Source organism: Penaeus vannamei, chromosome 11 (genome assembly GCF_042767895.1).
Source record: "Penaeus vannamei isolate JL-2024 chromosome 11, ASM4276789v1, whole genome shotgun sequence".
Taxonomy (NCBI): domain Eukaryota; kingdom Metazoa; phylum Arthropoda; class Malacostraca; order Decapoda; family Penaeidae; genus Penaeus; species Penaeus vannamei.
This window is the reverse complement of record NC_091559.1, coordinates 13,814,366-13,826,865: the sequence shown is the minus strand read 5'-3', so window position 1 is coordinate 13,826,865 and position 12,500 is coordinate 13,814,366. Positions and strand designations below refer to the sequence as shown.

At 44.1% G+C, this 12,500-nt stretch overlaps 3 protein-coding genes across 4 annotated transcripts in view; 1 reads left to right on the top strand and 2 right to left on the bottom strand.

Annotated features, from left to right (window-relative positions):
* Grx3 (Glutaredoxin 3) overlaps positions 1-2,410 on the top strand; it is a 13,595-nt gene extending 11,185 nt beyond the window's left edge. The window contains exons 7-9 of the mRNA XM_070127026.1: positions 240-350; positions 878-965; positions 1,886-2,410. Coding sequence (XP_069983127.1) covers positions 240-350; positions 878-965; positions 1,886-1,978 — 292 coding nt within the window. The 3' untranslated portion in view covers positions 1,979-2,410. The remainder of the gene's footprint in view (positions 1-239; positions 351-877; positions 966-1,885) is intronic.
* A 3,097-nt stretch (positions 2,411-5,507) lies between these two features.
* The window catches only part of LOC113803240 (uncharacterized), a 101,568-nt gene continuing 94,575 nt past the window's right edge, over positions 5,508-12,500 (bottom strand). For both annotated transcript variants that reach the window (XM_070127024.1, XM_070127025.1), the window contains exons 2-3: positions 11,364-11,484; positions 5,508-10,028 (exon numbers count right to left, since the gene is read on the bottom strand). In XM_070127024.1, the coding sequence (XP_069983125.1) occupies positions 7,402-10,028; positions 11,364-11,484 (2,748 nt within the window). In that variant the 3' untranslated portion in view covers positions 5,508-7,401. The remainder of the gene's footprint in view (positions 10,029-11,363; positions 11,485-12,500) is intronic.
* On the bottom strand, positions 10,033-11,352 carry LOC138863125 (uncharacterized; the record flags this gene model as incomplete). Its single annotated transcript, XM_070126834.1, has 1 exon — positions 10,033-11,352. A coding segment is annotated over exon 1 (1,266 nt), but the record flags the coding sequence as incomplete, so codon positions are not given.

Sequence of the window (12,500 nt, the reverse complement as noted above, 5' to 3'; positions counted from 1 at the left end):
CTTATTTTATCTTTTTTTTTCTTCCTTTTCTGTTACTTTCTTGTTTGCCATTGGCATTGGCATCATCTTATCATCATCATTCTTCTTCTTCATCTTGTTGCTTTTATTCTCTTATCTGTTCTTCCAATATTTTCACCCTGTCTTGCATATTATATAATATAATTTTTGCAGTAAACAATTTGATATTTTTATTCTTTGTTATTATTTATATTGATCAATTGCCTTCCTTTTCCTCCTAGGCTCAAGGAACTGATCAACAAGGCTCCCTTAATGGTGTTCATGAAGGGAAACCGGGAGGAGCCAAGATGTGGCTTCTCGCGCACCATGATCGGAATTCTAAACGAAACAGGGTGCGTAACCAGAGTACTTTGAAGATGAGGCTGGAATTTCTGAGAATGCCTAATGAACTTTGGTAGAATGCCTTTTGGCTTTGTAAGAGAATAGGTATACCATTTTATTAAAATCCTTTAATGATTTTCTTTAGGATGCAGGGCTTTCTTAGAATGCCGTTGTATCTCTCCTAGAGTCATGGAGTTTTGTACAATATCTAAATTTTTTTGTTTAGTATCTAGAGTTTAATGATTTTCTTTAGGATGCAGAGCTATCTTAGAATGCCGTTGTATCTCTCCTAGAATCATGGAGTTTTGTACAATATCAAAATTTTTTTCTTTAGTATCTAGAGTTCCATTTGGAATGTCTTTGAATTCCTGCACAGCTTTCCTACTATTGATCATTCACACTAAGAAACTTAATACAGGTATTTTGAAAATTTGTACGGCATGATATGTTGTGGAAACCAAATGCAATCAGGAGGAGCCTTATTTTGATTTTTTAATATTCATTTTATCCTGTTTTAATACAAACTCATATTTTGCAGGTTGTCTTACGAAACTTTTGATATTCTGACTGATGAGGAGGTACGTCAGGGTCTGAAAACCTACAGTAATTGGCCTACTTATCCGCAGGTAAGTAATCATGATGTTTTTGTTATTTTCTTATATGTTTCCCCTAAGACTTCTTACTAGTCAATCATTGCCTCTTGAAAAAAGATACATATGAATGATTGATGTTTTGATTTTACAATACTCACCATATATGTAAAATTTAGATTTCAGGAACTTCTTATTCATCTTCAGTTGCATCTTTCTCAGAATCTGTCAGATTGCCAACCTAAAGACTGTATTGTGTATTGCTTTTGATTGGCTGCACATAACCCAAGATCTGGACATTAGGCTTATTTTAGTGGTGACTCTGGTGTGTGGCTTGTAGGCTTGGCCCACAGGAGCACTTTTGTGTATTATCAAGACTCTTTGCCTCCCCTTTGCAATGTTTTTACTGCATTAACATTTTTTTTTTTTTTTTTTGCAATTTTCTAAGGTCTGTATTTGTTATATGCAGTATCAAGAGAGCAATAGACTGTTTTCCTTGCACAGACTTCATAGCTTTTCTCTAGGTATTCAATAACTCTTTGCAATAAGAATAACAATTAGTAACATTTTGTTAGTTTTGTAATTTTTGATGTTTTTGTATTCATTTTTTTGTGACATACCATGCACAGGAATAGGGACCTGAGCATGGAAGTAGTTTCATCTCTGATGGTACATTTCACCCTCGATTATTGGTGCAAATAATGCAAGAGCCCCTACCTAACTGTCCATAGAGTTTATGTCCACTCATGACAAGTCATTCCCATCACTCTGGCCTTCAGCTTAATTTTTCATGAAAGCATATTCTTGTCATCCCAGGCCTCAAAAAAAAAAAAAAAAAAAGAATCCCTGTTAGTATATTTCTATCTTATGGCTCTTAACCAATTTTTTTTTATAATGTAACAGTCCTGACACCTGGCTTCATTGGGTTTCAACAAATTTTTCCCTTTTGTCAACAGGTATATGTGAAGGGTGACCTGATTGGTGGGCTGGACATAGTCAAAGAACTGCAGTCTTCAGGAGATCTCATGGGAGCTCTCAAGGGAGAATAAATAAATTTATAAATAAATGAAGAAGCAAATAAATAAATAGAGATAAAAAAGAAAGATAATCACAGGGAAGGGAATATGAGTGACAGAGATTGGACAGCATTTTCATTCAGTTTTGGGAACCAATTCTATGAAATTAAAGGAACCAATAATGTTTACAATAAAAGCATTAAAACATTGGCTTATTAGGAAAAGGATAAGAGGCATTTTGTATTCACATTTGGTTCAGTGATTTGTGTTATGATCAGTCATTGCTTTTGAAATGGAATTTTCATGCTACAGTAATGCTATAGAGAAGCAATTGTAAGTGAAGAACTAGAGTTAGAAAAGAAATTCTAGAACTCCCTGGTACAATGGCATGTCAAGCATTGCAGATTCCTACATCCTAAGAAATCATTCCCATTCTCCTTATCAGTAAAATATTTTAAAAATGTACTGTATTGGTTTTATTTTTCCACAGATGCCATGATTTTGGTATAGTTTCTGGAACAAAACATCCTCTTTTCTCTTTAAACCTCCCTCAATCCCTTGCCTGGTGCTTTTTTGGGGGGGGAATGGGGCTTAGGAGATAGAGACCGAGGCTCAATGTAGAGGATCGCCCCTACCTTGGGCCTCAGCTCTCGCCTAAACTAATCTTGCACAGTCCTTTCTTCTCCTCCTTTTTTTCCTTATCTTCCCCAACTCCTGTCCAGTTCTAAGGCGTGAGAGCTGTGCAGAAAGGATGAAAGGCTGACTTTATGCCAGCCATGAACGGCTTCAGGGAGTCATGGGCATCATATTCCCTAGGTTAATTGTCTAGCCCTTACCCTTCATGGGGACCTGAGGGATGGACTGTTTACTTCCCAACTTATTTCAGGTTTGCCATGGCCAGTAAGGAAGATCTTGTACTCTTAGTAGGGGTATTGAGGCTTATCAGGGGTATTGTCAAGTAGCCTCCCTAAGTCTAACTTTTCTAGTTTACCAGCCTTGAATCCCACTTGGTCATGGCTCTGACCACAACTTTTACACCCCCCTCGTCAACACTTGCTGTCAACTCAACCCATCCTGAATCACCTACCCAGATACCTAGTCAACCTCCAAAAGACACCTCTTCCTCAACCCCAGTATCGTACACAATCATTGCCATTTCCTACATCCTCTTCCCTTATTACAACTCTTGAACCTTATTGCCTTCTCTGCACAACACTACATCACTCCCTCTTCCTCCTGCCTTCACCCTTTTACAATTCCCACCTCTACAACCCTTTTGAGTACTCTGTTTGGCCCAGCCAAATTGGATAATTTTTTTGTGATTCCCTTACAGCCCTGTACTCTGACAATACCCTTTTTTTCCAACAATGCATCCAAAAACATGTAGGCAAGGTCTCCTTCCACATTCGTCCTGATCATTCACACTTTGTCACAGTTACATCAGAATCCCAAGCCCATGCATTCTCTACTTTGGTTGATGTCACTGGTAAACCCATTCCTGCTCAACCTCACTCCTCCCATAACACTTGTACTGGAACTGTTTCTATCTCCCCAGCTGATTGCCCTGTGTATGACAAGAATTGGTCAGACTGTGTAGACCTACTTGCCTGCCTTACTATGATGCAGTATCAGTACACTGCAACACTATTTCTCCTAGAGCCTGCTATAAGTTCCACGTCAACATTGCTAAAATTTCTCTCTTTAGACATGGTATTCCCCACAAGGTCTATATCAGTGAAGAATATTGACCTTCCCCCCACCCATCAGTGTCAAAAATGCTAGCATTTTGGCCACCCTGCAAAACACTTGCTCTACAGCTCAATGCCCTGTATACCCTCAATCTGGTTATGACCATTCATATTGCCTTGCACAATCATGTACATGTGCCATTTGTGGTGGTTCACTTAATGTATTTTATAGAAGCTGATCTGCCTACAAGTTTGAATATGAAGTAGCAGTTCTCAGATACAAACTTGACCAAACTCTTTCTATATCCATTCTCCATCAGATTTTCCAATCTGCAGTAACACCAATCTCCTTATAGACTACCAACTACAGCTTTCTATTTTCTTCCTCAAAAACCTTTTCAATCCTCTTTACTCATTCATGTATAGGCTCCCAATGGCCACTAATACCATACGATGCACCCATCCAACACTGCCCCTCAAGCAAGTTCCTTGGTGTCATTTTTGACTCAAAACTGTCTTATTGAGATCATATCCCCTCTGTTAATGAAAAAGCCTGCCTCCGCCTCAGACTATCCTGAGGTTCAGCCTGCAAAACACTCCTCCATTTCCATATTACCCTAATCCTCTCTACTTTTGATTAAGGCTGTCATATATATTTTGTCTTCTGATCCTCTTCAGTAGAGAGCATATATACTCATTGAGGCTTAACATCCCTTTCTTGACGTCATGCTCTTTTGTCCCTAAGTTGCTATACTTCATTCACCCATTCCTCATCTCGGATCCCCTCCTCTTTCTTCCCAATCTTTCCCTCCTTGGTTAATACCTGCCTCCTGTAATTGCTCTTCTATTTTACCGGATCCAAATTGACCATCCCGCCACCTGTCCTCCTCACACACTTTGCACATATCTCCAATCAATCCTCCAGTACCCATGTCTATACAGACGGCTCTAAATCCACCACTGGTTTTGCTGTAATCTTTCCGTCTCACTTGTACAGCTTCCCCCTTCCTCCTGAATCGAGTATCCTTACAACATAACTTTACAAATGTCATCCATCCACTCCTTATCCTTCACCATCTGCATGCATCTCAGTATGACTCATGCACCATATCAACCTCGTAGTTCAAATGATACAAGACCTGTTGTTTTATCTGTCTACATGGCAGAAAGCTGTCAAATTGTGCTGGATACCCAGCCATGTCGGGATCCCTAGCAATGAAAAAGCAGATGCCTTAGCATGATATGCCATCCTATCCACAGCCCACCAACCCTGCTTTTCACATTCCAGCCACTGAATACTACCCCTACTTCAAAACTCCTCTATCACCTCATGTCACTCTCCAAGCCACCTCTATGCTCCTCATGCAGTATTTCTCTTGTACTCCCACATATCCTACTATCCTGCCCCCAGTTTACAAAATCCCATGCCCTTGATTTTTTTTTTTATCCTCCATTCCCTGACCCCCAACCTGTTGAACATCCTCTTGAAATCCCCCACCTTTTCAACTGACAATCTGTTCTCCTTTCTCAGATGAATAACTGCCCTCCATATGATCTAACCATCCTTTAGCCTAAAACCTCCCCCCTTTAAAATCCCTGTCCTACCCCATTTACTCAATATTCACTACCATACTATCTTACTATATCATAAGTCTGATCTAATAAAGACCTCCTTTAGACCTCTTTTATCACAATACTTACCAACAGTGCTACATGACCTTTGATGAGAAGGGTATTTATTTGTTTAAAGCATTAACCCAAGTGCATTGATATTAAATTAATATATGCATGTTTGATACAGTACCAGTAGGTTTTTATTTTGGTAAAGTAATTGGCAAAGTTGAAGCTGTTATTGTTATGAAACATACATTTATTAATAGCATTAATGGTCACAAAAAATAAAGCTGACATCACTGTTGCTAGAAATAAAAAGTTTATTTGAATTTTTATTTTTTTATTTCTTATTTTTTATTAGGTTTGTAAGGGTGAAATTGTGTTGTAGCTAATGTTTTTATTGATATAAAAGGTCAGATACAGTAATACAGAGGTGTCAAGGATGCTGAACAACAAGTATGTCCTTACAAACATTTAGGAGAAAAAAAATGTATATGTCATTGGCTGTTTATTTCATGTAAACAGGATAAAATTTATACTAACAATAAACACCTAACAGTAACATATTAATATACAGGTGAAGGAAACAAGTCATGAAATGTTCAGTAGAGAGAATATACTCTAATAATAATAATGATAATAATGATAATAATAATAATAATAATAATAATAGTAATAATAGGAATAGTTATAATAATATCAATTATTATTATAATTATGATATCAAGAGATGAAAGGAATTCAACCTAGTCATTATATTCAAAGACACTTCTACAGCAAGATGTATGTACAAATTATACAGATTTAATGGCTTTCCCTTTGAGTCTGCTCAGATACCGTTTTGTAAATGGCAAAATGTCAGTGTGCTGTCAGAGGAGTTATGAACCACTACTTTTTGAGTGATTTTATGGTTGCTTGAGCTTGGACAGGTCAGAGGACATGCTACAACACAGGTCCAATGGTAAGCCCAATGTTATTTCTTTTTTATATATTTGAGCATGAAGGAACGATGGAGGAAAATGGATTCAAAGGAAGAAATTAAGATCAGTACATGGAGAGAGAAAAAAGAAAACGTATGAATAATTGAGAGGTATGTATATCCCAAGGAAAAAGGAAGAAAGGAAAGGTTAATTTCCTTTTTGTTTTTTGCCAGTCTGATATCAATCAGACATTTTTACTTTGCAGTATGGATCAGATCAGTTTGTGAATAAATAACAGTGCTGACCTATATAGAACAGGGATGTCATGATACTACAAATGAAGTTTCTTAACATTATGAAGACTACCAGTTTTGAGGTTCATTAGAATCATATTTTCTTATAACTTACACTGTAGACATTGAGATTAAATTGTTAACCGATATAACATAGAGACACACAGGCCAGTCTACCAATGAATTAAAAAGTAATCTGCTGATACTGATTGAAATTACCAGTGGATGAGGTGGACGGTTTCTTGTACTGATGAAGTTTCACTCATTTTTGTAATGCAACAGTATCTGCAAGCTCAAAATTCATAAAGCTCCTGAAAATTTTAGAAATTTGTTGAATTGGATACATTTCTGAATTGATTACGGAGTGAAAACCAGCTTTTTTATGTTCTGTTCACCTTTTTCCTGTAACCACTGGATAATAGCCTCCTGATTGTAAAGTTTACAGTTTTTACTAAAATAATACACAAGAACTTAACCTATTGTTGATTTACAGAGAATGACAAGAATTTGATGTGTTAACAGGTTAGCAATGTCACGCTGGTCAGAGAACTACCACAGAAGAAAAACTATTACAGAGGACTCTCACAGTGAAGATTCTGGAAGGACATATACCTCTTGTTACACCTCTTAAACATAGGCTTAAAGGCATATCAGAGACGGGTTTTACAAATAATGTTTAAATTTGATAGACCCACGTTTCCAGTTTTGTGACTTTTACCCAACAGAAAGTCCGGCTTAAGAAATGAATCGTAATCCTGATGCTTTCTGAATGATTTTAGTGAAAATAATGTAGTAGTCTGCTATGATGATGAAGGTCCTAGCATTCGCCTCACACATAACTGTTCTTCCTCCTACAGGAAATTATCTTTCTCATAAATTCTTTTGTGCTAACGCTAACTTGTTATACATATTATACATAAGCAACCCTTCTACAACAGCAGTCACGCGTCAGCTAGGCCTGAGGTGACTCTCTTCATCTGCGGAGGGCTGTGAGCCGAGGGCGCCGTCGTCGTCTGCAAGGGCTTCCTCAGCTCCTTCTCCAGGTGGGAAAGCTCGGAGAGATACTCGAACGGATGCGAAATCTGGACGTCGTCTCGGGTGCTTTGGCTGCCGGGCTGTCTCTTAGTGAAGAAGACTGCTCTGGGCACACTGAGGGTGTCCTTGGCCAGGGCCTGGGCCGGGGCGCCGCCACTGTCCCCCTGCTGGGGCAGAAGGGGTTCGGCATGCGGCAGCCGCTCCTGGAAGAGGTAGGAGAAGGCTGCGGGGCTCGGGTAAGCGTCCAGGGACGGAGCGTCAAGCGGAGAAGAAATGACTGGCGACCCGTGGGCTTCGCGGCTAGGCCGGGGCAGAGGGGGGTTGGGCAGCTTCAGAGTTGGCCTGACACCACCCTCGGAGCGGTAGTCGTCTCCGACCGCCATGTCGTGAATAACACCATCGTCGTAGTAGTAATATTCATACTCGTCATTGTCTCCTACGGGTAAAAGCTCGTATTCTGTTACCATCTGCGTGCTAGGTTCGGGGGTTGTGTCTGTGGGGGTTACATCGGTAGTGGTGTCTTCATCTACAAGAAAGGGTGAGGTGGAAAGGGTGGAAAGGGTGGTAGTTGCAGTAGGGGGAGTTGCGGTGGTGCTGGCCATAGTGGTGGAAGTGACTGTGCTAGTGGTGGGAGTAGAGGAGGTGGTGGTAGAGGTGGAGGAGGTAGTGGTGGAGGTGGAAGGTGAACTGGTGGAGGTGGTGTTCTCCGACGACGTTGGTTTGTAGGTCGAGAAGATCACATGGTCATTAAAATCAAAGCCATCCTGAGATTTATCTTCTGCGGAATTGATACCGAAGACTCTGACCTTAGAATGACCTTGGTGAATAATGTAAAGAGGCGACGACAAGGATTTGGAACCAGTAAAGATTACTTCCAGATCCTCAAAGTTTGTCTTTTCAGGCTGACTGTCGGCAACTGGAGAGGGCCTAGAAGTAGCGCTCGAGGAACTGACAACCCTCACCGTCGAACTCTCTCTAACAACGCCCTTAGATTCATGGGAGTCCTTGCCCTCAATGATGACAACGTTGGGGCGCACCTGCGGACGGGCGTATTCAGGACTGGCCTCCGAGTCTGAAAAGAGGTATCCGTCGAGGGAATTCGTGTCAGCCACGGCGTCGAAGAAATTGCCCTGCTCCTTCTCCGTCACCGCGGTCTCTGTCGAGGGCTCATCTGCAGGAGCTGGGGGCGTGGTGTACCTCAGACTGCTTGGGAAGAAGGTCGACGGGGTTGTTGGAGGTTCCTCGGTCGGCCGAGTGTATCTGAACTCCCTCAAGGTTACAGGGTTATCAGTGGCGCCCCTCTCCCTGGGTGAGTCCGTCACTTGGGTGTAGCGGAATATCTGCAAGAGTTCCGAGAGGCTGTTGGCGGTGAGGCTGGTGCTGGGCTTGTAGGAGTTCATGTGGTCATCCAGGTGAGGATTGTGGATGTGTTCGCCTCTCGTCACCCCTCGAGGGACGTAGGAAACAGGGCCATAAGGTTTGTAATGGATCTTTTCATCATTAGTGTGGGTCTCGGGGTGAATGTACGAGGCTATAGATGGCTCCCGCTTTCTGTTTGGTGTCTCAGATCGTGTTTCGATGAGGAACCACGACCGGGTCGAGCTTGGGGAGACTTCATCATAGTCGTTCCCGCCTCTTCTTGTGGGCGTTCGGCCAGAACTGGTTCTTGTGGTGCTGGAGCGACGGTTGGGCAGGTTTCTGAAAAAGGTTGGCGGCAAGACTTTGCGAATGTTTGATGCTCCCGCAGAATCAGTGGCAGATCCTAAGTAAGGAGCCTCTTCAATTTGGGACTCAGGATTATGATTACCCAAGAGCTCGTAGAGAGCCACTCTGGATCGCGTCCTGTCGGTCTCTCGATTTCCTGTATAATCCTGTCGACGTATCACGCTAGGCCTTTCTTCATAGTCTCCTGAAGAATATTGGAAGATGTGGCCAGGTCGGCCCCTGACCATCGTGGGGTGGATCTCCGAGAACGCCCCATCCATGTCGTCCTCGTAGTTATCGTCGTATGCTGCGCTTTCTGGAAACTGAATCTTTCCCCCGCCCTTTGCGAAGTCATCTGCTCGGTCGGCAAACCCTGGCTCCTTGTCAGTGGCATTCCGGTCCTCTGAGCTTATCTTCGGAGAGCCAGAAGTCTCTGTCTGCTCCTCGTCCTCCCCGAACTGTGGCGCCGACATGAAGCGAATCGCCCCGACAGTCTGCGACGGAGACCGGAAAGCTCGAATGATGTTGGTCTGCGGATGGATGTGGAAGTACTCGATGTTCTCCGTGCCGTAAACAGAGTCGTACTCGGGCTGTACCTTCTCTGACCGTACGACGAACACCGGCGGGTTCTCGGGCCTCACCGGGTACATGGGCTTCTTGGCCGACGGTTCGGCGCTGAAGTGGACCTGCGTGAGCGGCGGAGGCTGGTAACCGACCGTAGGATCGTCAGCCATGGGGTTGCTGACGTCTAGGGGATACCAGCCGTCAAAATCGTACTGCAGACTCCTCTTCATCCGACTGGCCTTGACAGTGGGTTCTCCTCTCTGTCCTGGAAGGGTAATGTCAATATAGTAAATGGGAGAATCTTTCTTAGCCGAACTTATTTCTGTTTGTGGAGGGATTGCCTGTGACTTATTTTCTACAGCCGGTACTGATGTTGGGAGAGACGGCTGCATGTTAAAAGGGACAAAATATATGTGATTAACATTATTTCGATCTGGAGGGAAAGTTGACGGATAGTTGGATAAAAGATTCTGTCTCGAAAATAAATTTGGATCGTTAAGTACAGGGCTGTTAGTATGACCATTTGCATTGTCAAGCGGCAAGGGCTGCATGCGTGTCATGGGACCGCCGTCAAACATCCCATTCCCAAAAGCAGTGTTAGTATTCCCTAGTCTCTGCATGCGAAGAATGTCCTGTATGGAACTGGGTCTCCCAGCACTCTCGGGTGGGAAAGTCTGGAAGCTGGTGTCCAGCTGGCCGACTCCTTCCTGGGCACTCGGAAAAGCAGAGTCATAGTCGAAGGTGCCAGGACTATCCGCACCCAGATCTAAGTCGTCATTCCTGAAGTCCCGGGAGAAAGAGGTAGACGCATCGGGGACGTCGGCTGCGACGTCGGGCTGCGTGTCGGGGACGGCCGCGCCCGTCTCGATCCCGCCGGGGCCGATGCTAATGTCCCCGTTGGACTTCATGTTGATCTCCAGGATTGGGATATCCTGGAGTTCTCTGGGAATCTGTATGTTAATGACGCGCGTTCCTTGTTTCTCATTGGGAGCAGGCAAGAGAGAGGAAGCAGAAGGAGGGCTGGTTAGTATGGCAGGCGTGGAGGTCGTCTGAGAGAAGGTTTTGGTTGTCCCGATGTCGGAGATCGGCGAGGGCGTCTGCGTGCTGGCGTCGGGGGAAGGCCGCTGCCCGCTCACGATGGAGGCGGGCTTCAGCGTACCGAAGTCGGTAGAGAGGGAAGGGTTGTCAGTAGAAGTAAGGGAGGGTTCCTTGGTAGTCCTCAAGGAACCCTGCAGGAAATCGTTAGAGGAGCCGCCACCTTTCCCCCCTCTCGGGCCAGACGAGAGAGGCCTCTTGCTACCCCCGGCCCGAAAGCCTCTGCCACCCGAGCCAAGAGCATGCTTGTTCCCGCCACCACCTCTAAACCTACTCCCGGGCCTCGGTAGGTTCCTCTGGAAGTTGTTCAGCATCATGCCGCGGAAGGGAACCAGCCTCTGCTTCATGACATGCCGGACCCCTCTCAGGCCGCCCATGAAATAAGGCACCGGGTTCATGGCATCGAAGGCCATGGAAAGCATGCCACGCCCATTGGGCATCCCCTGCCGTCCCGACGCCAGTAAGATCTGGGACTCGCTGTTAAAGTCCTCCAAAGCTGCCGCACCTGTTGCCGCTATCGCCGCCGCCGTCGGCCGCTCCACCGCCGATTCGGCCGGACCCTCCGTCACCGCCGCCGCCGCCGCGGCCACCACCAGCAGCACCGCTACAGAACGCCACGACGCCATCTGGGGACACGGGGAGGAAGGTCAGAGGCAATGATTCGTGGACTTGCATTTCAGATACTTAGTTATTTATCATGAGGCTAAAGGAACAATGGGTAGTATTTTGTGTGTTTTTTTGGAAATATATACCATGTATATGAAGAGTCTGTGTACTTTGCATAAACTGCGCACGCGCACACACACACGCAGGGACGCACACATTTATGTATTTATGCGCACTATAGGTATACAGATACAGTGACAGATACAGTCTAACTCGTTACCTATTCATGAATTACTATGGCTTATCACGAAGATAGATACGCAAAATAACAGATATGAATTAATTGATTAAACTAATTTAGATTGGCATAAATGGATTAATTCTGATAATTCTGATAATAACCTGTATGCTTCAACATCCATTGAAGGAAAGTGGGAGGAAAGATGAAGGAAGCAGTGAGAAGAAAGGGAGAAAGGTAAGACAGAGGAGGAGCGGGAAAAGGACGAAAATAGGATGAAAGCGAGATGATAAAAATAAAAAACGAGAACAAAGCGAAGAAGAGGAAGGAGGGGAGAGGGAGGGAAGGAGGGGAGAGGGAAGGAAGGAAGAGAGAGAGAGAGAGGGGAATCAGAAAGAGGAAGAAAAAGAAATAGAGCCAGCGATGACGAGGGAATCGTTTGTCCTCCGCTAAATGCATGGCTAATCCTCGACGCGCACATTTGGGTCACTTGACCAATCGGAGGCATGACTGCCGCCCGAAAGCACAGGCGTCACGTACGTGGGAAATGCGCTCTCTCTGCTTGCTGGCTAGTGTCTGTGTAGAGGGGAGGGGGGGGGTATCAGCTCTGTAAACTCTTGCTTGTGCGATACAAGTCCTGGCATGCTGCCTATATGCTGTTTATAATGCATGGATAGATCGCTTTCACATACATAATGCAAACCCAAAGCACACACACACACACACACGCACACACACACACACACGCACACACACACACACACACACACACACACACACACACACACACACACACAC